Source organism: Tursiops truncatus, chromosome 8 (assembly GCF_011762595.2).
Source record: "Tursiops truncatus isolate mTurTru1 chromosome 8, mTurTru1.mat.Y, whole genome shotgun sequence".
Lineage (NCBI taxonomy): Eukaryota > Metazoa > Chordata > Mammalia > Artiodactyla > Delphinidae > Tursiops > Tursiops truncatus.
Genome location: NC_047041.1, coordinates 2,443,414 through 2,469,721, shown reverse-complemented (window position 1 = coordinate 2,469,721; position 26,308 = coordinate 2,443,414). Strand labels below are relative to the sequence as shown.

At 53.3% G+C, this 26,308-nt stretch overlaps 1 protein-coding gene across 1 annotated transcript in view; it reads right to left on the bottom strand.

Moving 5' to 3' along the window:
- The window catches only part of OPCML (opioid binding protein/cell adhesion molecule like), a 1,077,928-nt gene that overhangs the window by 11,739 nt on the left and 1,039,881 nt on the right, over positions 1-26,308 (bottom strand). The window contains exons 5-7 of the mRNA XM_019942017.3: positions 10,257-10,394; positions 9,766-9,886; positions 9,139-9,290 (exon numbers count right to left, since the gene is read on the bottom strand). Coding sequence (XP_019797576.2) covers positions 9,139-9,290; positions 9,766-9,886; positions 10,257-10,394 — 411 coding nt within the window. The remainder of the gene's footprint in view (positions 1-9,138; positions 9,291-9,765; positions 9,887-10,256; positions 10,395-26,308) is intronic.

Below are 26,308 nucleotides of genomic sequence, written 5' to 3'. Positions count from 1 at the left end.
AGAGAAGCCAAGAAGGCAGCCATGTCTGCTTTGTGCTCCCACAAAGCCCAAGGCCTAGGAAGTTCACATCAGAGGTTAATTCAAACCAGTCAGCTCATCACAGCCCTGAAAAAAGCAGGGCTTTGGTCTGCGCCAAACCAGAAGCTGGGGCGTGTGCTGACATCAGCACAGCCCGAGTGCTCTGTGTTGAAGTCTAAATGCTCAGGCTAACGGCCAGATGTCAGTGATTCAGACGGAGCAGGGTAGGGGCGCGAGGCAGTGACAAGGGGCCTCATCAGGAACGAAATGTGAAATGTCTGCATATTTTTTCCTAATATGTTGGCATTTCGCAGGTTGGGGAAAACACAAATGATGAGGCTGCTGCCATCAGCCAGAAACGATGGTGTTTCTCTCTGACTCATTCCCTCCCACCTGGATTTAAATTGTGGATTTGGAAAATAAAAATCATATACGTTATCAGCAGGAAATGGACAGGCACATGCAGCTTTTGATGTCTCTGCAAGAAGAAATCATTTGATGAACGCCTTCCTAAACAGTCTGTCAGGATGTTTCTCACAAGGGAGAAAGACCCTGCGGGAGGGGACCCTAAATTTCAAATTAGAACTGGGACGTAAGGGGGGCTGGAATGCAAGGGAAAGTGTCAGCAATGTTGACTTGGCTTCCCTGCGGGGCAGTGGAGGAGACTAAAGACCTTTTGAGTATTTGACCTTCCTTTGGTTAGTGGGGAGTTTTACCCTGTAAGAGGCTGTAACGGATGCCCCATTGACTGGAAGATATATTTATTAATCCAACCAGTGCTTACTGGTCAATAACTATTGCGAGATACAGGGCTACATCCTTTAGTGCAGAAACAAATACAAACAAAATATAAGCCTAAGGGTAAACTACCAAGAGAGTCCAAAAGATGGGCGAGTGATTCTTCAGTGGGGTTCAGAAACACTTAGTGGATGGGGTACCGTTGAGTGGAAGCTTAAAGGGTAAGTACAATTTTATCAGGCAGAGAAGAGGGCAAACGCCTCCCTCTGTGACCCTTCAACACACTGGAAGAGACAGTATACCTATGGGTTAGAAAGAAACATGGGTTTAAGGTAAGACAGACCTGGGTGCAAAACCGGATGTTAACGTGTCCTTCTACAGTGGAATTCCTATCTGCGGGAAGGATTCAGTCACATGGCTTAAATTCTCTGAGCTCCAGGCGTACTTACCTCAAAGGGTTCTGAGCTGTCTGAAGCCCCTTCTGGCTGACACCTACTAGCTAGTAGCTTCTTCTCTGCTCTAGTGCAGCACTTATATTCTATGTTCTATTGTAAATGTCTATTTACTTGCTTGTAGGAGGTTGGGAAGTCTCCTCTCCCTCTCCCTCTCCCTCCCCCACTCCCTCCTCTCCCTCCTCCTCCTCTGGGTACCTAAATCCTAAATCTAACTCCTGGCACACAGTAGGCTCGAAACAAACATTCACTGAATCAGTGAATTGATGGACAGAAGCAGCATAGTCGAGGCTGGACTGTGCAATAGGATCGGGCAGCCCGGGCAGGGCGGGGCGGGTGTTCAGCATGGTGGATGCAGAGAAGGCAGTGGGGAACCTGGGGCCACGAGGGAGGTTGATCTCAAGGCAGGAAAGGCCTTCGAGGGTTTTCTTTTTTTAACATCTTTATTGGGGTATAATTGCTTTACAATGGTGTGTTAGTTTCTGCTTTATAACAAAGTGAATCAGTTATGCATATACATATGTTCCCATATCTCTTCCCTCTTGCGTCTCCCTCCCTCCCACCCTCCCTATCCCACCCCTCTAGGTGGTCACAAAGCACCGAGCTGATCTCCCTGTGCTATGCGGCTGCTTCCCACTAGCTGTCTACCTTATGTTTGGTAGTGTATACATGTCCATGCCTCTCTCTCGCTTTGTCACAGCTCACCCTTCCCGCTCCCCGTATCCTCAAGTCTGTTCTCCAGTAGGTCTGTGTCTTTATTCCTGTCTTACCCCTAGGTTCTTCATGACATTTCTTTTTCTTAGGTTCCATATATATGTGTTAGCATACGGTATTTGTCTTTCTCTTTCTGACTTCACTCTGTATGACAGAGCTGCAATGAACTTTTTGGTTTTCTTTTCAGCAGGATGTGAACAGGTTCATTCTGAGTTTGGGAAGGGCCACCTGGCCCTGAAGTGGCAGATTGAAGAGAGATTATCAAAGACAAGGGGACCACCCACCGGTAAGAGAATGTCGTAGCCAGACAAGGCCCCTGCCCCAGCAGTGGCGGGAGGGCTGGTGTCTGCTTGCTCCGACCTGCTGGCTGACAGGTGTGGGGTGAGGGAGAGGAAAGGGTTAGAACGGCCGTGGAGGCTGTAGTGAGGCGGTGGGTGAGAAGATAAGGTGCACGTTTGAGGAGGGAAGGGATGCCAGGGAGAGACAGATGGAGATTCCCCTGGGACATTCAGGTAGCAGAGCGTCTTGTGGCTCAGAATTGAGGCAAGTGCTGGGGACACGGACCGGGGAGCCCCCAGACTGCTGCTCGGAGACTGTCTGGCTCCCGGGTGCCTACGCTTCCCTGGGAGAGCTTGCCTGCAAAGCACATACTCAGGACCATCCCGGGAGGTTTTCATGAAATGGGTCTGGGACCAGGCCCAGGAATCTGCATTTTAAAGCACCCAAAGCGGTGGGCTAAGATACAACTCTTGCAGATGCCTGAAGACACAGAAGACCCTTCTCCTCTTGCTGTAATGCCACCCCCGGGGCAGAAGGTGGAGGGGCTCGAGGCAGATTGAGGCCGAGAGGGAAGAGAAAGGCACAGCGAGTCACATCCTAGAAGCGGAAGCAGGGCGTTGGGGGCCAGGGAGGGCTGGGGCTGAGGGGAGGCTGGGTGTTCGGGGGGACGCAGGCCGTGAGACTGAGGCATGGATTGGGCTGGATTGGAGGTGAAGGGAGGGGAGATTCAACTCCTGCACCCAGCCCTCAGGTCTCACCTGGAGCCACCTGGGGGGAAGGTGGGGCTGTTGGGAGCCTTTATAGAGGAGTGCAGGTGGGGGGCAGGGCGTGAACCAGCTTTCCGTGGGGGGCCCTGGGTGAGGGAAGCCCAGGGTGCAGGATGAGAAGAGCTGGTCCGGCTGCCTTCAGTTGAGGAAGATCCTGTCTGAAGAGGCAGCCTGGTATGTATATTCACTCTGGAGGAGTGGCCATTAGCAAAAGGAAATACAGATTCTGTCCTCATAGTTTCCAGGGGCCAAGAGGCAGGCCTTCTTCCTGGCTGCTCTGAGGGGCTGAGGCTTTGCCTTGAGGAAACAGTCCTGAGCCCAGCTGTTGCATTAGCAACGACAAGATTCCTAGGAGCGGTGCCCATTCCCGATACTTAACTCTTGATGTAACTTATTTGTGTCGCTGCTGCAACTGCACAGATGACGTGTGAGAAGTCTGTTTGTCTCTCGGCAGCATCCCCCTGCGTTCTGGTTTTGTTTGCCTTCTCTGTCCCTCTCCCCTGCCGGTTCCAGTAATACAGAAATACAGACGTTTACACGGCTCATTACTGCCCCACACTCTCTGCAGTGCTGGATGTAATCAGGTTCAGGATGTTCCCTCCTTGCACCCTAAGGACAGGGGGATGGGGCCTCTTGCTCAAGACCCAGTGGAAGCAGAATGGGCTGGCAAGTCGAGAGGACGTGAGCGGCTTCCGCAAGAGGCAGCTGAGCCCACCCGCCCCTGCTGCGTGCGGACCTGGCCGGGCTCCAGGATGCCAGGGCCCAGGTGGCCTCCGAGTGCCTCACCCACTCGAGAAAGCTTACGGATACTTCGAGCAAGTCGCTTACAATAGGCACAGCACCTGCTGCCACTCCCAAGGTTATGGACGCCAGGTTCTGGAGAGCTGCCTCTTAGCCTAGTTTCCCTTTGTTTTTCAAATTCAGAACAGAGACTTAGAAAGCTGGCAAGAGCCTGGAGTCTGTTTTGTTCTGTTCTTATATTTTACAGGCAACCACGGAACAGAGAGCAGCATGGTTTGTGCCAGTCAGGACTGGAACTCAGTTTTCCCCATCCCCGCGCTGGTCTGTTCTCTACCTTCCGGTGCCTCTCCAGTGCCGGCAGTGGCCCGGGGCTAAGAAAAGTGCACAGTGTGAAAGGGCACTTAGAGTTGGCACACAGCTGGGTGACCTGCTCTGTCTGTGCGGCTTCTGGAGGGGCGGCAACTGGTGACGGGTGAGGAAGAAACACCCCACATCAAGGTCAGCCACTGACTCAGCTTTGCGCCTCACCCACCCCCATGCTGTCTCTAAGTACTTCCCAGCTCAGCCCGCTGTCTCCATAGCCTGTGTCTTCTGCTTCCTTTCGACATTGCTTTCATCTCATTTCCCTTTGTTCTGTGTGTGGAGGTAGGAAACATAGGAAAGACATGTTTGTGCGAGAGGCCTGTCATGAGTGTATGTTGGGATGGGTTCACGGCGCAGAGTCCAAAGGGTCTCCAAAGACCAAGCTTCCAGTCTTTGACGGCAAACCCAGATGCGTGCCTGAGATGCAGGGTGTCTGTCTGTGTGGCTTTGGGGAGATTAAGCAGATCGGTTATAAATGTTCGAATGGTCCTTTAATAGAATGCATTCAGGTTAGGTGGAGAGGGGAGACAGAAGTGGAAAATGGGTTCCAACAAGCTAATTGTTCACACGGGCTTTGTGTTGCTGGCTGCGTGGGGACATGAGGCTGCGCCTTTCCTAGGAGCTCAATTGTGTCCTCCAAGCGCATATGCTGGAGCCCTAACCCCCCATGTGTATTTGGAGATGCAGCCTATAAGGAAGTGATTAAGGTCAAATGAGGTTATAATGGTAGGGCCTGATTGGCTAGGATTAGTGTCCTAATAAGAAGACACACCAGGAAGCCCTTCTCCACCCCCCAGCGCTCTCCCTCTCCCTCTCCTTCCTCTCACTCTCCCACTCCCTCTCCCTCCTGTCCCTCTCCATCCTCTCCCACTCCCTCTCATTCTCCCTCACCCTCCTGTCCCTCTCCTGCCTGTCCCACTCCCTCCTCTGCCTCCCCCTCACCCTCCTCTCATTCTCCCTCTCCTCCCTCTTCCGCCTCTCCCTCACCCTGCTGTCCCTCTCCCTCCTCTCCTGTCCCTCTCACTCCCTCTCCCTCCTCTCTCCCTCTCACCCTCCCTCTCCTCCCGTCCCTCTCCATCCTCCCCCTCTCCCACTCCCTCCTCTCCTACTCCCCCTCCTTCCTCCCTCTCACCCTCCCGTCCCTCTCCATCCTCCCCTGCTCCCTCCCTCTCCCACTCCCTCCTCTCATTCTCCTCCCTCTTCTGCCTCTCGCTCACCCTCCTGTCCCTCTCCATCCTCTCTCTCCCTCTCCTTCTTCCTCCCCTGCTCCCTCCCTCTCCCTCCTGTGTCCCTCCCCTTCCTCCCTCCTCTCCCACTCCCTCCCCCTCACCCTCCTCTCATTCTCCCTCTCCTCCCTCTTCCGCCTCTCCCTCACCCTGCTGTCCCTCTCCCACTCCCTCTCCTTCCTCTCTCTCCCTCTCCTGCCTGTCCCACTCCCTCCTCTCCCACTCCCCCCTCTCCCTCTCCCTCCTGTTCCTCTCCCTACTCTCCCTCTCATTCTCCCACTCCCTCCCCCACTCACTCTCCTTCCTCTCCCACTCCCTCCTCTGCCTCCCCCTCCTCTCATTCTCCCTCTCCTCCCTCTTCCGCCTCTCCCTCACCCTGCTGTCCCTCCTCTCTCCCTCTCCATCCTCCCCCTCTCCCACTCCCTCTCCTTCCTCTCTCTCCCTCTCACCCTCCCTCTTCCTCCCTCCTGTCCCTCCTCTCCAGCTCCCTCTTTCTTCTCTCCCACTCCCTCCTCTCATTCTCCTTCTCCCTCTTCTGCCTCTCGCTCACCCTCCTGTCCCTCTCCTGCCTGTCCCACTCCCTCCTCTCCCACTCCCCCCTCTCCCTCCTCTCCCACTCCCTCCTCTGCCTCCCCCTCACCCTCCTCTCATTCTCCCTCTCCTCCCTCTTCCGCCTCTCCCTCACCCTGCTGTCCCTCTCCCTCCTCTCCTGTCCCTCTCCCTCCTCTCTCCCTCCCTCTCCTCCCGTCCCTCTCCATCCTCCCCCTCTCCCACTCCCTCCTCTCTCTCCCTCTCACCCTCCCTCTTCCTCCCTCCTCTCCCTCTCCATCCTCTCTCTCTCTCTCCCTCTCCCTCCTCTCCCACTCCTTCCCCCTCACCCTCCTCTCATTCTCCCTCTCCTCCCTCTTCCGCCTCTCCCTCACCCTGCTCTCCCTCTCCCTCCCTCCTGTCCCTCCTCTCCAGCTCCCTCTTTCTTCTCTCCCTCCTGTCCCTCCCTCTCCCACTCCCTCCTCTCATTCTCCTTCTCCCTCTTCTGCCTCTCGCTCACCCTCCTGTCCCTCTCCATCCTCTCTCTCCCTCTCCTTCTTCCTCCCCTGCTCCCTCCCTCTCCCACTCCCTCCTCTCATTCTCCTTCTCCCTCTTCTGCCTCTCGCTCACCCTCCTGTCCCTCTCCTTCTTCCTCCCCTGCTCCCTCCCTCTCCCACTCCCTCCTGTGTCCCTCCCCTTCCTCCCTCCTCTCCCGCTCCCTCTCCTTGTCCTTCCTCTCCATCCCTCTCCCACTCCCTCCTGTGTCCCTCTCATTCTTCAACTCCCTCTCCCTCCCGTCCCACTCCCTCTCCTCCCTCTTCCGCCTCTCCCTCACCCTCCTGTCCCTCTCCTTCCCTGTCCCTCCTCTCCCACTCCCTCCTCTCATTCTCCCTCACCCTCCTGTCCCTCTCCCTCCTCCCCCTCTCCCACTCCCGCTTCTTCCTCTCCCTCCTCTCCCACTCCCTCCTGTCCCTCTCCATCCTCTCTCTCCCTCCCTCTCCTTCCCCTTCCTCCCTCCTCTCCCACTCCGTCTTCTCCCTCTCCAACTCCCTCTTCTTCCTCTCCCTGTCTCTCCTCTCCCTCTCATTCTTCCACTCTCTCTCCCTCTCCCACTCCCTCCCTCACCCTCCTGTCCCTCTCCATCCTCCCTCTCCCACTCCCTCCCCCTCTCCCTCTTCTTCCTCTCCCTCTCCTCACATGCTCAGGGGAAAGGCCATGTGAGAACGATGGTCGTCTACAAGCCAGGATGAGAGCCCTCATCAAAATCAGCTGACAGATCTTCCTGGCTTGATCTCGGCCCTCTGGCCTCCAGAACTGTGAGAAAACAAGTTTTGGTTGTTTCAGCCCCCAGCCTATGCTATTCAGTTACGGCAGCCCTAGCCGGCGAATGTACATTCATCTCCACACACTGTTGTTCTCGGCTGTGACACACTTCTCTCCTGAGTCAATGGTACAGAGGGACAAGCGCCCGGATCACCTAGTTGTCAGTCCTGGAACCCCACTGTCAGCCACATCCCGCCACGGGCAACCCCACCGACTCAGGGGTGACGGCAGGGTCAGTGGCAGAGCAGCAACCCAGCCACACCTCTTCTAAGTTGTATCAAGACCTAGGGATGGACATTCACAGACACCGAGGTGTGGGCAGAGCCAGTGGCCCGTGATTGTCTCGGATCCAGAGCTGTGGGAAGGGCAGCTGCAGAGCTGAGGCCCCATCTGGCACGTGAGGGAGCGTGAGGGAGTGTGTGTGCCCATGGTTCACACCCTCATCCTCTGGGCAAACTCGCCAGCACCTCTTCACTAGCTATGCGTACTTCAGTGTCACTTAGCCTCCTGGGTCCTCCTCTTACCCATCTTTAAAATGGGGCTAGTAATCTGTCTTGCACGGAACTAGCATGATGCCTGGAAACCAATAAATACTTGGTAAACGGTAGATGATATTATGATCATTATGAATAATGACCCAAGTACTTCCATTTGAAAATGAAGCTTTCTGCCTTGGGCTGGAGAAATTATACATTCATGCTAGTGTGATTTCCCCATGGAGAAAATCATCTGGTAATCCACTTGGTGTCTAGGCTGGGTTCCCCTCGCTGCTGCTGAGGCCACCAAGTAGAAGTTTATTGTTTGTTTGTTTGGGTGGGAGGGGGGGGAAGCCCTTCTCCGGAAACATGTAACGATATTTCATATGCACGTGTGTGAAAGCCATCATATTCTACATGCTTGCTACCTAACCTGTGCAGACCAACCCCCTGAAGCCTAGCCACTGAGGAGAAATACACCAAGGCGGTGGAGCTGGCGAGCCTGTCCCTGAAGGAGGGTGGGAATCAAAAGCACAGGCATTCAGGCAGGCAGAGGAGGGAAGGAACGTGCTGTACCCACCTGCCACTGCTGATGAGGGGCTTAGTTCTAAGACACACACAGCAAAATGCACACACAATGCAGAGAGAAAACAAAAGACATAGATCACACATTTCAGATGGCTGGTGGACAAAGTTTAGTTCATGTCAATGCCGAAAGCTTGTTCTGGGTCTGAGGTCCACGTGAAAAAGAATACCCTTCCGTCCTATTCACCAGACGCTTCCCTCTAACCAAATCTCAGCAAATAAACATGCACGTACACACACGGACGATCGCCACAAGCTGGGCCTGGCCCGTGGGGTGAAATGTGGCACGAGGAGATGGACACAGCAGCGCGAGAGCTGAGGGAGGGAGGGTGAGGTCCCCCGAAGGGCCACTCTGGAGGCCCCTCCCGCCGTGTGGGAGGGAGAGACCTGCAGAGAAGGGATGGCTGTCTCAGCTGTGGACAGAGCAGTCGTCCCGATGAGGACTCAAGCCCCCTGCTCCGTTCATTTCAATGAATGAGAACGTGACATGCAGTCAACATGAGAATCATGATGGCAGCAGGTAACTTGGTTTAAGATTTTTAACATGATCCCTGGAGTCATCGACTCTTACTGTAGAGGGTATCTTAAAACTATATCTAATTTGCCCTCCGACCAGTAGACAGTACTGCAATCGGCCTGCTCCACGGTTCCGTCGTGTTTACGGTAACCACTGTGCAACCTGGTTCAGAGTTAGCTTTATTCCTTTGCTGAGGTGCACAGCTCCTTGCACGAGACCAGGAGCTATCAGGTACCTTGCAAACACCACGTACCGTGTGCCAGGAGAATGAGGTAGAGGTGCGTTTGCATCTAAGGTGGGGGGTTGAGCCCTATGGATGGACACAGGCCAAGCAGGGTGCGCCCTCCTCCCTCCCGAGTCCCTGCAACCCCCCGCCCCGCCAAGCCCCACGTCCAGGCCTCCTGCACTCACCATACAGTGTGATGCTGGCGTTGGTATTCCCAAGCTTGTTCGTGGCCACACAAGTATAGTTCCCATAATCCTTCTCTGAGACGTTGAAGAAGGTCAGTGTGGATATGTGGCCTCTGTTCTCAATCCTCAGGCCGTCCAGGCCGGTGGCCAGCCTGCAAAAAAAGAGGAGGAGCGACGGGTTTGGTTGCACACACACAGTGAGGCAGCAGACAGGAGGGCCCCGGGAAGTCCAGACGGCGCAGAGGGATCCACGCACACACTCTCCTCCTCACAAAGCCCTTCCCTCGGACTAAGCCGGCCCGTCTACCCTCCAGCTGTAAGCACCGCGGCCGCCATCAGGGGCCGAAAGGGAAGGGTGCCCACGCTCCAGGGCCGCATTCCCCTAGTCCTTGAAGACCACCGTGTCTACAGCTAATCTGATTCTGAAACAAGGTCCATCAGTTTTGTCCACTTCCCAGCCCCCTCTGTGTTTTGTTTCTGGTTCTAAAAGGAGACTCTGTTATAACGGAGGCTGTAATCAGTTTGCTTTTGCCGAACCTTCCCCCTGGACTTCATCACCCTCCTTGCACGTGGGGAACGATCCATCAGCTCTGCTTCGGACATGCCCTGTTTCCGCTTTCAAGGTACCTGGTATCTTCCTTGAACCACTGGAACTCAGCCATGGGCACTGCAGAGGCTTCACAGCTCAGGATGCCCTTCTGGCCCACAGAGACACCCGTGTTCCTGGCTTTGGAGATGTAGGGAGGGTCTGCAGGGAGATGCAGAGCGAGTCCGTGAGACAGGTGAGACGCACGTCCGTCACGTGCCGTGCACGTCCCCCTTCCCAGCTAAACGACCATGTATTTTAGGAAGAGGACTTCTTGCTTGAAGATACTGCATTTACCCCAGCATCTCTTCAAGCCTTCACACTAACCCAGAGTTCATGAGTCTCCCCATTAGCTAAAAGTCCTGACAGTCCATGGCCCTGGAGGTGGTGACAAGCACAGCAATCTGATACTGTATTTTCCTGCTGGAAACAACTTGGGTCTATCAGAAAATGACATTGCCATTACCTCTTCGTCCCCTCAGTCCCCATGCCCTCCTTTCCCCTGGAACTCTCTGACAGTGGGGCTACTCACAGTTGACAGTGATTTTTACTTTCCGCACATCAGGGGCAGCAACATCGTTCAAGGCGCTGCATTCATACTCCCCGGACTGGTCACGTTTGATGTCAGAGATTTCCAGGTATTCGTCCTCACTCACAAAGCCCTGGCCGTCTGGGAGGAAAGAAACAGACAGAGACAATCAAGAAACTGTGAAACCAGGGGCGTAACTGTACTCACAGAGCTTGGAAGAGAAGGAATACAAAAAGCCATAGAATGGGGGTTTGAATATCAAGTCAAAGATTCTGGACATTATGTTGGCCCCAAAGTAATTTTTTTTTTTTTTTTTTTTTTTTGCGGTACGCGGGCCTCTCACTGTTGTGGCCTCTCCCGTTGCGGAGCACAGGCTCCGGACGCGCAGGCTCAGCGGCCATGGCTCACGGGCCCAGCCACTCCGCGGCATATGGGATCCTCCCGGACCGGGGCACAAACCCGTGTCCCCTGCATCGGCAGGCAGACTCTCAACCACTGCGCCACCAGGGAAGCCCGGCCCCAAAGTATTTGAAGAAATTCTCTGCTTGAGTCTTGGATCAATGGATTTTTGTCCAAGTCACTTTAACTTTTCAGACCATTTGATAAGAAGGGCATATTATTATTTTTCTTACATGATAATTAAGAGTACATATGAAATACTGTAGCACATTAGTAAGCTCTGATATTCTTAAACAGAATTGTCATGATCAAAAATGTGGGACTAACTTTAGGGTATGTGAGTATGGACATCTTCATTTTTCACAATGTAGAGATGCCTTTGTACACAGAGTACAAACTACTAACTACTCGTAGAATGAATAAGTGACCATTTAACAGTTTGATACAGACAGACACAAAGCAGCTGGTTGGTTTCAAACTGTCCTGGAGAAGATAAAGTGGAGAATGAATGAATGAGGAAGCCCTTCTTGCCTGCTATGTAGTAGGTGCTCAGTAAACATTTGCCAACATAAAATAACCCTGAGATCCCCAGAACCTGGGGTGAGGGAGCTCAGTGGGTGTAATACCCGGCTTTGTAGGACATTCTGGAGGCGTCATTCTCAGGCTTTTGGGAAGCCTGCAATTCATGATCCTGAATACTCTGGGGCTGCAGAATTGGCATTTCTTGCAGTCACCATTACATGCTCCTTCACAATCTGACCCCTCTGCTTGCAAAGAGGACAGACCTTCTGTCTTAAAACACAGATGTCCTGAGGCAGTCAAAGCGCCAGGCTCCTGTGAAAACCCAGCCCACCCAAAGGCAGAGGAGAAGGTACAGCCATTTGCATTTCTTTTAAGCCTGATACCTGATTCCTTTTTATGCTCCCGACAAGAGAGCAAAATTAGTTTTCAGGATGATAAAAACACATTGTAACTTTTCTCACACCCCGTAGAAGCATAGCTGATCCAATGGTTGAAGTGTGGGCCCACGATGGGTTTGGCGCAGGAAGTGGGGTGTCATGGGGGTGGGCTGATGGGCAGACATGAGGCCACTGCTGTGGCATCCTGACTCTGCTCCACGTGGAAGCGCTGGGGTATCCCTACCACCCTGCCCCTTTCCCAGGACACTGGCTTTTCAGCTCCCGGGGCCTCCCTTGCCCCCATCACCCAGCCCCACCAAGGTCACCGAGGTCACCCAGGCTCTACCTTCAGTGTCTGGATGTTGGTGATCAAGGCCCAACCCCAGAAGGTGTGGGGCTCCAGGCAAATAGGTAACAAACCGAGTCACTCAGAGTCAGCTAGGAGCCCAATCTCACGCTATTCTTTGAAGGAAATCGTGCGTCCGTCGGCCAGCCAAGCAGTCCACTTACCAGGGCACCCTCCTGGAACTTAGGCCGGTTGACAGGCCCCAGGACAAGCCCACAGGTGAGAATTTCAGGATCCTGGGAATCTGGTTGAACCCATGTGAGGACTGGCTGGAAGTCGAGGCGAAGGGGGGAAGTGGGGTTTGGGACAAGTCCACACTTCCCAGCCTGAGATCTGAGTGTCACTCCTGAATGGCACTGCTGGCCTGTGCTGGTCCCAGGCACCGGATGGGAACTTCGAAAATTCTGAGGAAGATGCTCCAGAGTGGGTGCCTCCTGGGGCCCTGCCTGTTGGGGTCTCAGGGTGGTGGTGCTGGTCATGACGCTCGACCCCAGCAGACATTTAATCACCCAGGCTGGTTCATATCTAATTCCTCAGAGCTTCCTCTCAAAGGAAGGATGTCAACATCCTCTCACCCTTTTTTCCTTATTTCTCTTAGACTTAAAGAATCTCAGAGTTGAAGGGGATTCTGAAATCACTTATTTCAGGACGTCTAATAAAGACAAAAATTGCCTCGCTCATTGAAATGATGCTGGTTGACCAATCTAAGTGGATTTAAGGATTAAACAACAATAAAATCAGACAGACCAAAACGACTTTCCAGATTCAGTGTGCCTTTCTTGCGGTAAATAAATACAGCAGGATGGAAAGGATGGCTCTCTCCTACTAAGACTCCATCATTCTTTCAATATGTACCGCAGTGTATTTGCCACAGGTAATTAAACCCCCTGCACTTAACCAAACAAATGAGCTGTACCTACAGTGGGGCCGGCAGGGCACTAGCTGTACCTAGTGGGGCCGGCAGGGCACTAGCTATACCTCGTGGGGCTGGCAGGGCACTAGCTATACCTATTGGGGCTGGCAGGGCACTAGCTGTACCTAGTGGGGCCGGCAGGGCACACCCCAGACCCCAGGAAGCACCTGCTTGCTCTAGAGCATCTTCCTCAAAACTTTCAAAGTTCTTTGAATTGGGGGAGTTGGGGGGAATTGCTAGACAACAAGGCCACCCTCTGCAATGCGGGAATTGATCTTCACTATCTGTACTGCTGTTTTTATGGACTGTTACGTGACAGCAAAAAAGGGAGGGAGGAAGGAACAGTGTCTCACATAAAATGGGGATCGTTACGATAATACTACCTCATTAAGTGAGAAAATGAATTTTGTCAAGTTCTATAAAGTAAGTGGTTCTCGGGTTTTAATTTGCATATAAATTCCTCCAAGTTTTTACATCTATATCTATAGATAGATTCTGATGTGGTAGGTCTAGGGTGGGCCTAGGGTTTTGCATTTCTACCAAGTGTCCTAGGATTTCCGTGCTGCTGGCCTGGGGCCCACGCTCTCCACCCAGTGCTGTTCTCAGCCCGTTCTTACTCACATGTGCATCTGGGTCTGTGAAGGGGTCAGCGACGTTTCCTGCCTGCCCTTTGCGTTGAGATCCTCGTGGAGCCGGCATCTCAAAAGACACCCTCTCTCTGGAGTTGAGAGCTTTGCCGGGCACACTGACGCTGAGGATGTGGACCCCTGAAGCTACTTTTCCACTGAGTCTTTGTGATCTTACTGCAAAACACGCGCCCACTCGAACCCAGCTTTCTTTGCTAAGAAAGGGAAGATGTTGACACCTGTCCTCACCTCAAGTCCATGGAAGGAGACGGAGATGCTATTTTCTTAATTGCTTTGAATACTGGGTGAGATTTGTAAAGCACAAACAGTCTAGGTTGCTAAAGGCCTGGAGACCTAGGAAACTGCAAGGTGGAATGCTTTCCCTGCCCTCTCCAGTTCTGGTTGCGACGTAAAATCCTGATTCCATGCTGCGGAGAAAAGGGCAGGAGGGAACAAATGTTTGAATCCTGTTTGCTAGGAAGGCAGACTGCTGACTGGGCGGGGGAGGCAGGGGGGGACCACAAGAGGGGGGACAGGAAAGGAGGGAGGAGGACGACGAAGGATGCACTGGTGCAAGGAAGGAAAGAAAGGCAGACGGGGTGCTCTGGGTGCCATGGGAAAGGTTCTGAAGACACATTCAAAAGGGACTTGAAAGAACAGAAAGCTTCAAGTCTGCCCCGCAGTGTTGCTTAATGGTAAGAGGTCCTGTAATAAGCCAGTAACCCAGAGGCATGTCACCCTGCCCTGTGCATTCGGACAGCCCAATATAACATGACTGGAAGCCAAAGCAAGTGGGCTCTGCATCACTGGCTGAAATATATTAAAAAATGCGGGTTCTTTCTTTCCACGGAGGAGCGCTTTGAAGAAGATAAGTTCAATCCACTGTATTAGGAAGATTAAGATCTGCAAGGATACAAATGGGGCCATTTATCAGGGATGGGGGAGGTCCCTGGACTCAGACCCCACAGACGCAGGTCTCGTGCTTGGGGAAGGGCTGAGCCGGCCCCATAGTTCCGTGGGCACAGGGCGGCCTCTTCTGCAGGGACACATATTCCGACCTAACAGTCACGGAGTGCAAGGAATGAGCAGTGTGTCCACGAGCAGGGTCTGGGCCATCTCAGAAACGGGGGAGCAGGCCACCCCTGGGAAGAAGGGTCCCTGGCCCGGCCGGCTGTCCCCGATGAGACCGGCGGCTATCTTACTCATCCCTGACAGTGAGAGAGGTGATGGGCTAGATGCCGTGGGTGGAGAGGATGTAGAAGGCAAAGTCGTTGACTTTGGGTGGTCCACGATCTCATGAGCCCAGACCTGCAGTGCTTTATGTTTTTTCTCCCCAGGCTCAATTTTTCCATTCTTAATTGCTTTTAGACCCCTTAAGTAAGGCATGGTGGGTCAGAAAGATTTATTAGAGATGGAAAAAAACTAAGCATTCAGGGATGAAGAGCTCGAAGAGGAAGTCCACAGTAAAACCCGGACGCTTCCTGACCCACTTCTTCTTTCTCCCTTTTCATCCTCATCCTTCTGAGCCAGCTGTTTCTCAGCCTTCACTCTGGGCCCAATTTTCCCTTCTTTTTTCCTCAGCCAATTCCTCAGAATTATAGAGCTGGAAGTACCAGGGGGGTCAGAGAAGTTAGCCTCCCACTTTCCTGGATGACTGTCCCTGACAGAGTATCTGCCCCTCCGCGGGGATGTCCCCAGGGATGATTCCGGGGGTGGCCTGTTCCTTTGCCTGACTGTTCACATCATTCAAGAAATCCTCCCCAGTTGGAGGCAAACCCTGCCCGGCTTCTCCCTTTGAAATGATCAGAAGTTGCTAGGGAGGTGCCCCATCCCCTCTGCCCTTCCTCATCAGCCACGGAAAAGCTGCCGCTCTGTCTGGGGAAGATGCTTTGAGGTTAAATGCCAGCACCTGTCACAGCTTTTGCCATGAGACCTGTCAGGAGGTGACTCACAATGGCACATGCCTGGGGGCGGGCGCCCTAGAGGAAACGAGCCGGGTGGGGGGACCATGGATGGACAGAGGCATCAGTTCAGGGAGGCGAGAGCATCGGGGAGGAACGGCCACGGAAGGAGAACACAGATGAGCAAGAAAGCGGGGGTAGAGGAGACGCGGCCAGAAGGAAGGCAGTGGGCGGGGGGGGGGGGGGGGGGGGGGGGAGGGGGATGGAGGCCCCGGGGGGCAATGGACTCACACGGCAGGGCTTCTGGAAAAGCCAGAAATCCGCTTCCCTGCTGCCCAGCAAGAGGGGCTATTACAGACGATTCCTACTGATGCCGACCTTGGAAACTTGGAATCAAACACCTCAACGACCACATGCATGCCACTGCCCTGCTAGACCACACCTGGGCTTTCTGGTCGACCCTGGGAAATAAACAGCCTCTCACCCACTCAGCAAGCAGGGCAGCCCTCCGAGTGATCCAGGAGCTGAAACTACTCCTGTGAAGAGTGCACGAGGCTCAGGAAAAAGGGGCGTTCACTGGAAGGCTGTGTATCTGCCGGAAACCCTGCCCCCGGGGTTCGGAGCCAGATGAGGCCAAGGGAGGGGAGTGTCTGAAGCCGCCCTCTCCCTCTGCTGCTGTCCCTGAAGGTGTGAGGGACAAGACAGACGTTGTCAGGAGTGCACATGGGGGTGGGCGCCCAAGTCCTGTCCCTCGTCCCTCTCTCTCCAGGATGCTGGCCCATGGAACATAATTGCAGAAAATGAGCTGCAGGCAGATCAAAACCTCAGCTTCGGGCTTCCCTGGTGGCGCAGTGGTTGAGAGTCCGCCTGCCGATGCAGGGGACGAGGGTTCGTACCCCGGTCCAGGAAGATCCCACATGCTGCAGAGCGGCTGGGCCCGTGAGCCATGGCCGCTGAGCCTGCGCGTCCGGAGCCTGTGCTCCGCAACGGGAGAGGTCACAACAGTGACAGGCCTGCGTACCGCAAAAAAAACAAAAACAAAAACAAAAAACCTCAGCTTCATGGCTGTCAAGGTGGCCTGCAATCTGGGCTTGGCATCCTAGGCTGACCCAGATCTTGCCCTTCTCCCTGTGAACCCAAGACAGCTGGACTGGTGCAGTGCGAGGCCTCAGCCTGAGTAGGTACTGCCCACAGGCCCCAAACTGGACCTGAGTGCCAGGGCTGCCTTGAAATGGAGAGTCCGGGGTTAGGAGGCCCCCTAGAACCAAGCAGAGTGTCTGGGGAAGGTGATGGGATCAGCAGTGCAGCCCTCACTCGTAGGCCATGGTCTTGTCCCTGCTTAACTGTCGGAGCAGATAACCTCATCCATTACCCGGGTCCCCCGTCTCCCACAGTGAGGGGGCCAGGACTGATGGCATGGGAGAGGAGGTGGGAGCTGCCTCCCCCTGCTTCCTAGGGGTCCCCTGGCGTCCTTCTCCATCACACACCTGACACAGGAGCCTCCTTCTTTCAAAGGACAGAAACCTTAGAACATGCTCGAGGTGGGAACCGGGGTGAGGTTCAACACTGGGGATAGCTGGGCTCACAGGACCTCAGCCGCGAACCTCAGCACTCGCTGCCCGTGTGGTGTCGTCCGCTCTCAGCTGCAGGCACACCGAGAGGGAATGACACCCCTCACTTCTCTGACCTCTTTGTTTCTGCATCTGCTCAGGCTGAACACGCAGCATCTGTCCAGTCAGTACGTGATGGCTCGGGGGTTGGATCCCAGAACGCCCCCAGCTTTCCCTCTCTCCTCGCTCAGTCTCCTGTCTCTGCTGGTCTCCTCTGCACACTCTCCGTCCTCCCCAGCCCCAGCCTCTCCCTACAACACCGCGGGCAATAAGCAACTCTGGGCTCCCCGCCATTAATGCAGGGAGTGTGGACACGGCTCTAGCCATCCTTGGCTGCCGCCAACTCCCAGACACATCCCTTCCCCACACCGGACTTCACGAAAAGTGTGATGATGAACCCACTGTCTCATTTTCCCTTAATTAATATGAGCAACTGAACTGTGCTAACGCCATTCTGGTTTGGAGACGGAGCCGCTGGGTCAATGTCTCATTTGCTGGCAGTGACAGAAGCTCTTTGTGTCGGGGTCTGACGACTTTTCTCTGCCTGTGGCCTCAGGGACCTTCCCCGAGGGAGGCTGACAGTCTGCTGGCTAATGACGGGATCGGCGGGTCCCTGTCCCAGTTAACCGGGCGTCTAGGGGGGGAAGGAGTCCCTTAGTACTGCTCCCGGAGCTGGGGCTCAGACGGGGGCCTGGCAGGGGTGAGTTTCCCAGATGGTTCCCATGTTCTGACGGGACAGCGGGGGATAACACGAGGAGGGAAGGACTCTAGTGACTGGGGCTGTCCAGAAGCACAGACTCTGACACTGGGCTCTCCTTACCAGGAGGACCAAAGCCAAGATGCAGAGGATACGACGGCGGGGCGGGCAGGAGAAGGGGGTGTGGAGAGCCTCTCTGCAGGGAGGTCTGGGAAGGAGGGGGCCTGGAGGTATCCAGGGCCACAAGGGCCCATCAGGATGACCAGGGAGCACGTGAAAGACAGGCTGTTGGGCTCGTGCTCACAGAGCGACTGCACTCCTGTGGGCGGGGCCCTGCATCAGCCCCCGGCAACCTTCTAACCACTGGACTGCCAGGGAGGTCCCTTGGCTTGGTTTTCCTTATGTTCTCTCTCTCAGATGGGTTCATGAGATGTAGGAAAAATCAGCACAAATCAGAGATTTTTGGAACCTAGATGATACTGTTGACCCAGAGGGAAGGGACCCGAGTGAGTGCCAGAGAAACAGCCAGGGTACCAGCGGGGATGCGGCCCGTGCTCTTTAAATGAAAGTTCAGAATGTGTGCCGGAGAGAGGGGAGAGGAGGTGGACACAGACAGACAGACAGACAGACAGACAGAGAGAAAGAGGATGCAGAAGGCAGAGAGCTGGGATTTCATGCACAGGCAGACAAATGGCTGAGGACAGAAGCTTGAATCCATTTGGAGAACAGGTTGGCTGACTTGGATTAAAAACGTAGCTAACATTTATATTCTAAAAAGTATCTAAATATAAACAGACATAAATAGTTCAGACCAAAATGTAGAGGTTGAAAAAAAAAAAAATCCATCACTTTCAAAAGCAGAGCTTACACAGCTATGTTATTGACAAAATGTTAAGGGCATTTGAAAAATTTCTGTTACATGTTTTCCACTTTTATTACTATTATTTGCACTCTGAACCAACAGGGTTATTTCCGTGGTAACAACTACATAGTGAAATGAGTTATGTGCTTTATTCTAAATAAACTACTGCTTTAAAGAAAAAAAAAAGCTGATAAGGAGATGCGTGAGATAGTGCTTCTTCCATGTATGTATGTCTTCAGACAGTTTGACCTGACCTTGCCGGCATCAGCCTACGCGGGCACCACTAGTATCCCAGACCCCGTTTCCCAAAGAAAACCGTATTTTGGAGAAATGGCAATGCCCCGGGGCCGATACAGCCAGTGGGTATCCAACACCAGTTCCCTGAGGACACTTTAGCCACCTGACTTTTTGAGCCCATGGCAAACCCTCCAGGGTCAGAATCTGTGGGGGGACAGGTGGAGTCCAAAATCTTCAAAATTATTTCTATTTTTTCTTTTCCATTACAGTTTATGAGAGGATAGCGAATACAGCTCCCTGTGCTCTACAGCAGGACCTTGTTGTTTATGCATCCTGTATATAACAGTTTTCATCTGCTAACCCCAAACTCCCAGCCATTCCTTCCCCACCCCCTCCCTCTTGGAAATTATTTCTAATAATAGAGCAACGTAAGAGCGAATGCTTTACCTCTCGCTTGCTTTGGGGGGAGTTAAAACTTTCCTTCCACACCACCTGCAACGGCTCAGTTCCCCGGGGATTGATGTATTTGCACAGTAATGCCAAACACGCCTTTGTTATTTTTATAGGTGGGCGACTGTATTGTTAGATTTGCCTGAACAGTCCCAGTTGACACCTGTCTTCCCAGTGTAATTACCGACAGTCACCTTCTGCTCTCGGTAGTGTGCTGGTCTGGATGATAAGCCCTGCAGCCCAGTACGCCCCGCTCACAGAAAGGCCCCCATCAGGCCCCAGGGCTGTGCCCACACTCACGCCTGTACATCCAGCAAAGAGGCGGTGATTGGGTCCCAAACAAGGTCCCTTGGCTGTAGGACCCTCCTGGACGAAGGTCAAGAGTGGTCCCTGGGCTCTGCTCTCCTGGAGCTCCAGGCGCACCAGCTGTGTCTTCTCTGGGAGAACAGGGTGAGAGGCCGAGTGAGGGGTCAGCACTGCAGCCCCCGGCGGGGAAACCCAGCAGGGGCTCAAGGGCCCGAAGTCCCGGTGGGTCAGAGACAGGACGTGCACCTTCTGAAATGCTGTGGACGGCCCAGGGCACCGAAAGCAGCCCTATTATTTGCACTCTGAACCAACGGGTTTATTTCAGTGTGGTCATTTCCAGGCTTTTTGGAGGAAGAGCACAGCCGTATTTCCGCAGATGAGGTCCTGATGCAGCCTGACTTTTCCTCCTTGTTCCCTTTCTTCTCTTTTCTTCTCTCCTTTGTCCTCTCCCCATGTTAGCCCCCGAGGGCACGGCTGCATGGCAGTGATGCTAATTATCACTGTTCATTATTAATATTTGTGAAATCCTTATATTCGCTTCCAGGCAAAATGCCCACGAAGCCAAGCAGCCCTCGGCGTGCAGGCCACGCCGGAGTCAGCGCCCACGTCGCAGAGCAGGGCCTGGTTCCTCAGCATCAGGGGAGACAGTGCCGCTCAGCTATGGCGGGAGCTGGAAGGGGAGGGCTAGGAGCCCTGCGCTCAGAGGGCAACGCCTCTGCCCGGGCGAGGCAGGAGCGCTTCCTGTGATGCGGGGGCCCTTTGGAAACTTTCTTGTCAAGGACTCTCCGTATCTGCACCTCGAGCAATTTCTAGGCAAGTCTGTCTCCCACCTGCCATCCAGGCTGGACTCTTTATCAAGCTGACCTCTCACCAAAGGCATCGGTCTCCTTGGCCTCCCTTTTTAGCCTCATCACCATAGAGGTCACATTACACGTGACCTCCTATGACTCTGGGCCAATCATAGGAATAAAGGCTGAAAACCACTGAATCAGACATCAGAAGACCTGGGGTCTACCCTCTGTGTTGCCACTAATGGGCTGTGATTTTGAGGAACTGTTTTTACCATTCCAAGTCCCAGGTGTTAGCGTTTTTTGTTTTTTTTTCTATCAAATAGCACCAGATGACCTCTAAGGCCATTTGTAAATCTCATAACTTATCAATATGGGCTATGACAAGGAACCCTAAATAATTCTTTAGTTCCTGAAACTGATGACCATGGTGTTGATGGATAGAGCTCCAACCCCAGGAGCTCAGGGCCACTGGCCCCTAAGGAAACATTAGAAGGTCCCTGCGGCCGGGCACGCGTGCTGGGGAACCGACCTAGCCGCCCGCGCTCCGTCTGGGGTCTTGACGACGCAGACCCAAGGACAGAGACGCCGTGTGACTTCAAGGTGGCCCTCATCTGTCACCATGGTGCGGCTGCTCCGTGATGGGGAGGAGAGAGGTTCTGACAGTTATGAAGGGCTGTGTGTGTCTGGGGGTAATGTCTCGAATTAATGGAGAAAATTAATAATTTCCTTTCCCTGCCAAGACTCCTATTCACGCCAATTTTGACAAGTATCTATTCTTTTTCCCTCCTCTAGATGGGCAGATTGGAATAATGTCTTACAGGTATAACTAATAATCCCCTTAGATGATTTGTGGCCCATTTGCAAAAGTGCACTCCAAATGCAGGACAGCGACGCGCTCTCTGCTTTCTGTCCTCCCCGCCTTCGCAACGAATATCCCTCCTTTGCTACGTGGCGCACCTCCTGATACTTCCCAACCAGGGAACAGATGCTGGGCAACAGGCGCGGGGAGGACCCCGTGCTCGGGACCACAGCCCACCCCTCCCCTGCGCCTGCAGAGCCAGAACCAGCGACGGCTACGCCAGACAGACACAGCCACGGGATCTGAGGGGCCCCACGATGGTTAGTGTACGTGGCACCTTGACATGGCTCCGGGCCGCCCGGATAACTGGTAACTATTGCTGGGTGTGTCTGCAAGGGTGTTTCTGGGGAGATTAGCATTTGAATCTGAAGACTGAGTGAGGCAGACGCCCTCACTAATGTGGCCACCTCATCCAGGCCTTGGAGGACCTGAAAGGAACAGAAGGGCGGAGGAGGGCACATTCTCTGTCCCTCTTCTCCTGCCCTCGGACAGCTGTACTCCTGGTCCCCAGGCCTGCAGCCTCAGGCTCTGGGACTCACACCAGCAGTGTCTCTCACCTTCCCCAGCTGAGGGCCCCCGGATAGGGAGCTACACCATCCACTGCCCTGGTTCCCAGACCTCTGAATCCCAGACCGGCCTCCGTCACCGGCTTCCCTGCTCCCCGAGCTTACAGACTCGAGACATGGGTCGTCTCGGCTTCTAACTATCCAAGGCAGATCCTACAATCAATCTGGTCTTACCCGTCTCTATGTTTAATCGGTTCTGTTTCTCTGCAGAACCTGATGAATACAGGCCTAGGGGAAGCCAGAGGCTGAGGTTCTGGTCTTGGCTCTGCTACTAATTAGCCCCGAGCTCAGGGAACCCACTTCGCTTCACGCAGCCTCCATTCCCTTATCTGCAAAGGAAACGGGCATCGTAGGTCCTAGGTACTGTGCCATTCCTGACTTTATTTGTGGCAGTCTTTCTAAGTAGGGTTGCTGTGCTCTTAACGCCGGTCTCTGGACAGCCTGACGATTCTGGGTCATGCCTTCTGGGTGAAGGCATGGATCCTCTTTCTACCCATGAAAGCTGGGGCTGCCTCTGGATCTGGAAGGCTTGGGACCTGAAGGCTCAGGCACGGGCTCCCAAGCCCCGGCAGGCCCCTCCCCAGGCCCCGGCTGTGCCCTCTCCCTGCCTGCCTTTGTTGGATTTCCTCACACTTTGTGGTCACATATGTGGTCACATATGTTAAACTGTTTCAAGTTTAACACCTCTTACCTGGGAAGGAAGGAGAGTCCTGAGAATTCCTAGATGTTTTTCCTACTGGCTCAGATTCCTGTGTTAGTTTTGTTTTTGTGACCTTAGGGGGCATGGAGCCTCTGCCTTTTTGACAAACAATGTCAGTTCAGGAGATAAAACCAGGGAGGCCTGTGGACTTCCCTGATGGTCCAGGGGCTAAGACTCTACATTCCCAGTGTAGGGGGCCCGGGTTTGATCCCTGGTCAGGGAACTAGATCCCACATGCCGCAACTAAGAGTTCACATGCCGCAACTAAAAAAATCCCACGGGCCGCAGCTAAGACCCAACGCAGCCAAACAAATAAATACTGAAAGAAAAAGAAGTAGGGAGGATTGTAAGGGTGACTGGGATCCAGGGGCAGCACTGGACCGAAGGATCCTGGACAGAAATGGAGAGGTTGGGAGGTGGTCTTTTGTGTCCCTCCACAGTGGGCAGGGCCTGGAGCCTGTAGGTGACAAGTAGCTGGACAGGTGGTGCATGTAGGTTTCCAGGACCACCCTGAGAGGGAGATTCTGAGAACGGGTCAGGATGGAGTGTCAGCTACCCTGTAATGTGACCCTGACTTACCCTACTTATATGCAGCATTAGAGGTTCTTTCAGTTACAGAACACGGTACCCTGATGGTAAGTCCTGGAATCGATGTAAGTAACAGTTTGGTATGTACTTGGTTCACATATTATACACACATGAACACACAGATACACGTATGATATGCGTGCATAACAGCAGAGAAACAATCAATTGGGAAAGTAAAATATGGAGCCCTTCCAATTCTGACACCAGGTCCTGACACCAAGCAACTCAGCACCAGCTGGGTGTCCTGCAGTCCAGCCCGCTTCTGACGCTCTCTGCCTGGAGCCCCTGCAGGACTGTCCCCCGACCCCCAACTTCAGATGCCAAATGCAGGTCCAGGTTGTGATCTGTGCTTCTGACCGACTGGCTCTAGATCAGAGGGTCTCACGACCCCCTCCTTGGGTTTGATTAATTTGCTAGAGCGGCTCAGAGAACTCAGGGAAACATTTTACCGACTTGATCACCGGTTTATTATAAAAGGATATAATTTAGAAGCAGCCAGCTGGGAGACACACGAGAACAAGGTGCAGAGAAAGGAGCCTCCGTGCCCTCTGAGTCACCGCTGTCCCTGAATCTCCACCTGTTCACCAACCTGGAAGCTCCCCGAGCCTCCTTCTCTTGTTTGTTTGCTTTTTACGGAGGCCCCGTCATGTAGGCATGGTTGAAACATTGGCGGTTGGTGACTGAACTCAATCTCCAGCCCCCGGCCCCTCCCAGCCAGTCATGGGGGCTGGGGGCGAAGACTGAACGTTCCAACCCTCTAATCACAGGACTGGCTCCCCTGGCAAGCAGCCTCCACCTTTAGTGTCATCCAGAAATCACCTCATACACATCACAAGAGACACCTTTCCTCCCATCAAAGGAAATTCCAAGGGCCTGAGAAGCTCCGTGCTAGGAACTGGACAAAGGCCAAATAAATATTTGTTGTTATAAATCACAGTACCACAGCCATCCTTTTCAAACTTTCATCATTACTTAGGAAATAGCACTCTACTGGGTCCAAAAGCAATCTCTAACTCTCTGTGTAAGTTACTTACTTAACCACCTTGGGCTTCCTGTTTTATCACCGGTAAAAATTAGGGATTAGATTAGATTATTTCTAAAAAAGTGTTCTAAAAAACCCTGGTGGTGCAGTGGTTGAGAGTCCGCCTGCCGATGCAGGGGACACGGGTTCGTGCCCCGGTCCGGGAGGATCCCACATGCCGCGGAGCGGCTGGGCCCGTGAGCCGTGGCCGCTGAGCCTGCGCGTCCGGAGCCTATGCTACGCACCAGGAGAGGCCAAAACGGTGAGAGGCCCGCGTACCACAAAAAAAAAAAAAAAAAAAAAAAGAAGAAACATTAATTTTTCAACCAGCTATTGATTATCAAATATTAGAGCTAACACTTTTTTTTTTTTTTTTTTTTTTTTTTTTTTGCGGTACGCGGGCCTCTCACTGCTGCGGTCTCTCCCGTTGCAGAGCACAGGCTCCGGACGCGCAGGCTCAGCGGCCATGGCTCACAGGCCCAGCCGCTCCGCAGCATGTGGGATCCTCCCGGACCGGGGCATGAACCCGTGTCCCCTGCATCGGCAGGCGGACTCTCAACCACTGCACCACCAGGGAAGCCCTGTTTCTTCTTTTTGAATTTTATTTTATTTTTTTTATACAGCAGGTTCTTATTAGTTATCTCTTTTATACATATTAATACGTATATGTCAATCCCAATCTCCCAATTCATTCCAGCACCAATAATGTTTCTTTCAACCACTGATTCAAACCCTGTGTGCGCATGTGTGCAAAGAAAAATATAGCAAAATAAGAAATACACCTCAGTCTCATGAGGAAAGACAAAGATATAAACAAGCCCAAAGAGCCTTGAGCTTAGCAAATCAGAAGCCAATTCATCTTGAGAAGAAAACAAGTGATATTTCCATTATTAAATCACAATTACAAAACCAATCAGCTGCAGAAGAGGAGAAACCATTTCCATCAATTATTACTGAACTGAACATAATTTTTCCATCACCTGCAGATTGTAAATTGGGCTACACTCATCCAGGAACTCTTCTATCATAGGAGTTATTAATCAGGTAATAACTTTGTCGAATTAGCAAGGACACTGATGAGATGGTGGGGAAGTAGGACACAGGGAGCCGGGAAGAGGCATCCAGGTTAACTCCTGAGACCAGGCGCAGAGCCCTGGAGAAGACCCACGGTCAGCACCTGTCCTCGCAGTGCCCCTGCCCTGCTGAAGAAAGCACTTGGCTCCGGGGTTTTCACTCCAGAGACTCAGCATGGGAACAGGCGACAGTAAGTCAACACTGCATCCTTTACCAGCTGGCTAGTGGCTGCCGTCGGAGGGCTGTGACGACTCCTAGCTATGCGGGTGCCCCAGCTTTGGGGCACACCTCTGTCTACTGGCTCTGCTGGGCCCTCCACTTACATCCCTACGTGAATGGGGGCTTTCAGTCTTGGTGGAAAGTACTGACCGACTGTCTCATCAGAACCGCAAGCAGATCTGCGGAGTATAACGAGGCACAGACTGTCCTGTGTGCTCCTCCGATGTGCTGGGGTGACAGCATGGGTCTCAGTAGAAAGTTCTGTCGATCTGGTGCCTGAGCAGGTTCTCGGGCCCTCTGTTTTCTATCTTCCTCTACCATCCACTTGTTAAAACTCCAGCCCCACGGGTTTTCTATGCCATACAGAGCAGGCTTCCATCCGCCTAAATGGCCATGGGTTCGGTCCCTGCTTTGTAACATGGCAGGCTGTTCTGCTGAGAAATCGGGGTGTGCTTTGTTCTCCAAGCTGTAGGAAACCAGAAGGAGTGAGGGCGTCTTCTCCGCCTCATCCCCCGAAGCCAGGCTCTGTGAGTCCTGGATTCTGAGCTCACCTCAGGATTGTTAATGACTTTTGTGTCCTGGGGTCTAGAGCAGTTGCTAGGCACCCAGAAGATGATTACCATGCAGGCTTTTGTTTAAAAGAAACAGGAAAACAAACTGTCAGGCTGCGGAGGGGGAAGTGGGCCAACCTGGGGGTGGGGTGTGCGGAGGCATCTGCCACCAGCCTGTTGCGGAGGGTGGCTACCTGCGCACTTCCCACCCCAAAGCCAGTAAGTGACAGCAGCACCTCAGACAGGTGACAACGAAGCTGGATCCAGAAGCGGAGATGCACTCGCCCCCCTTCCCGCCCTTTGTTCCTTCATGCAGGGGATTGAATTGTTCCCACCACTGAGGACTATGATCCAGGGACTGTTTTCTCAGCCTTCGGGATCCTCTAGAGAGAAGAGACAGCCCCCCAAACACGACTTCCACTGAATTCCTCACCAGCCGG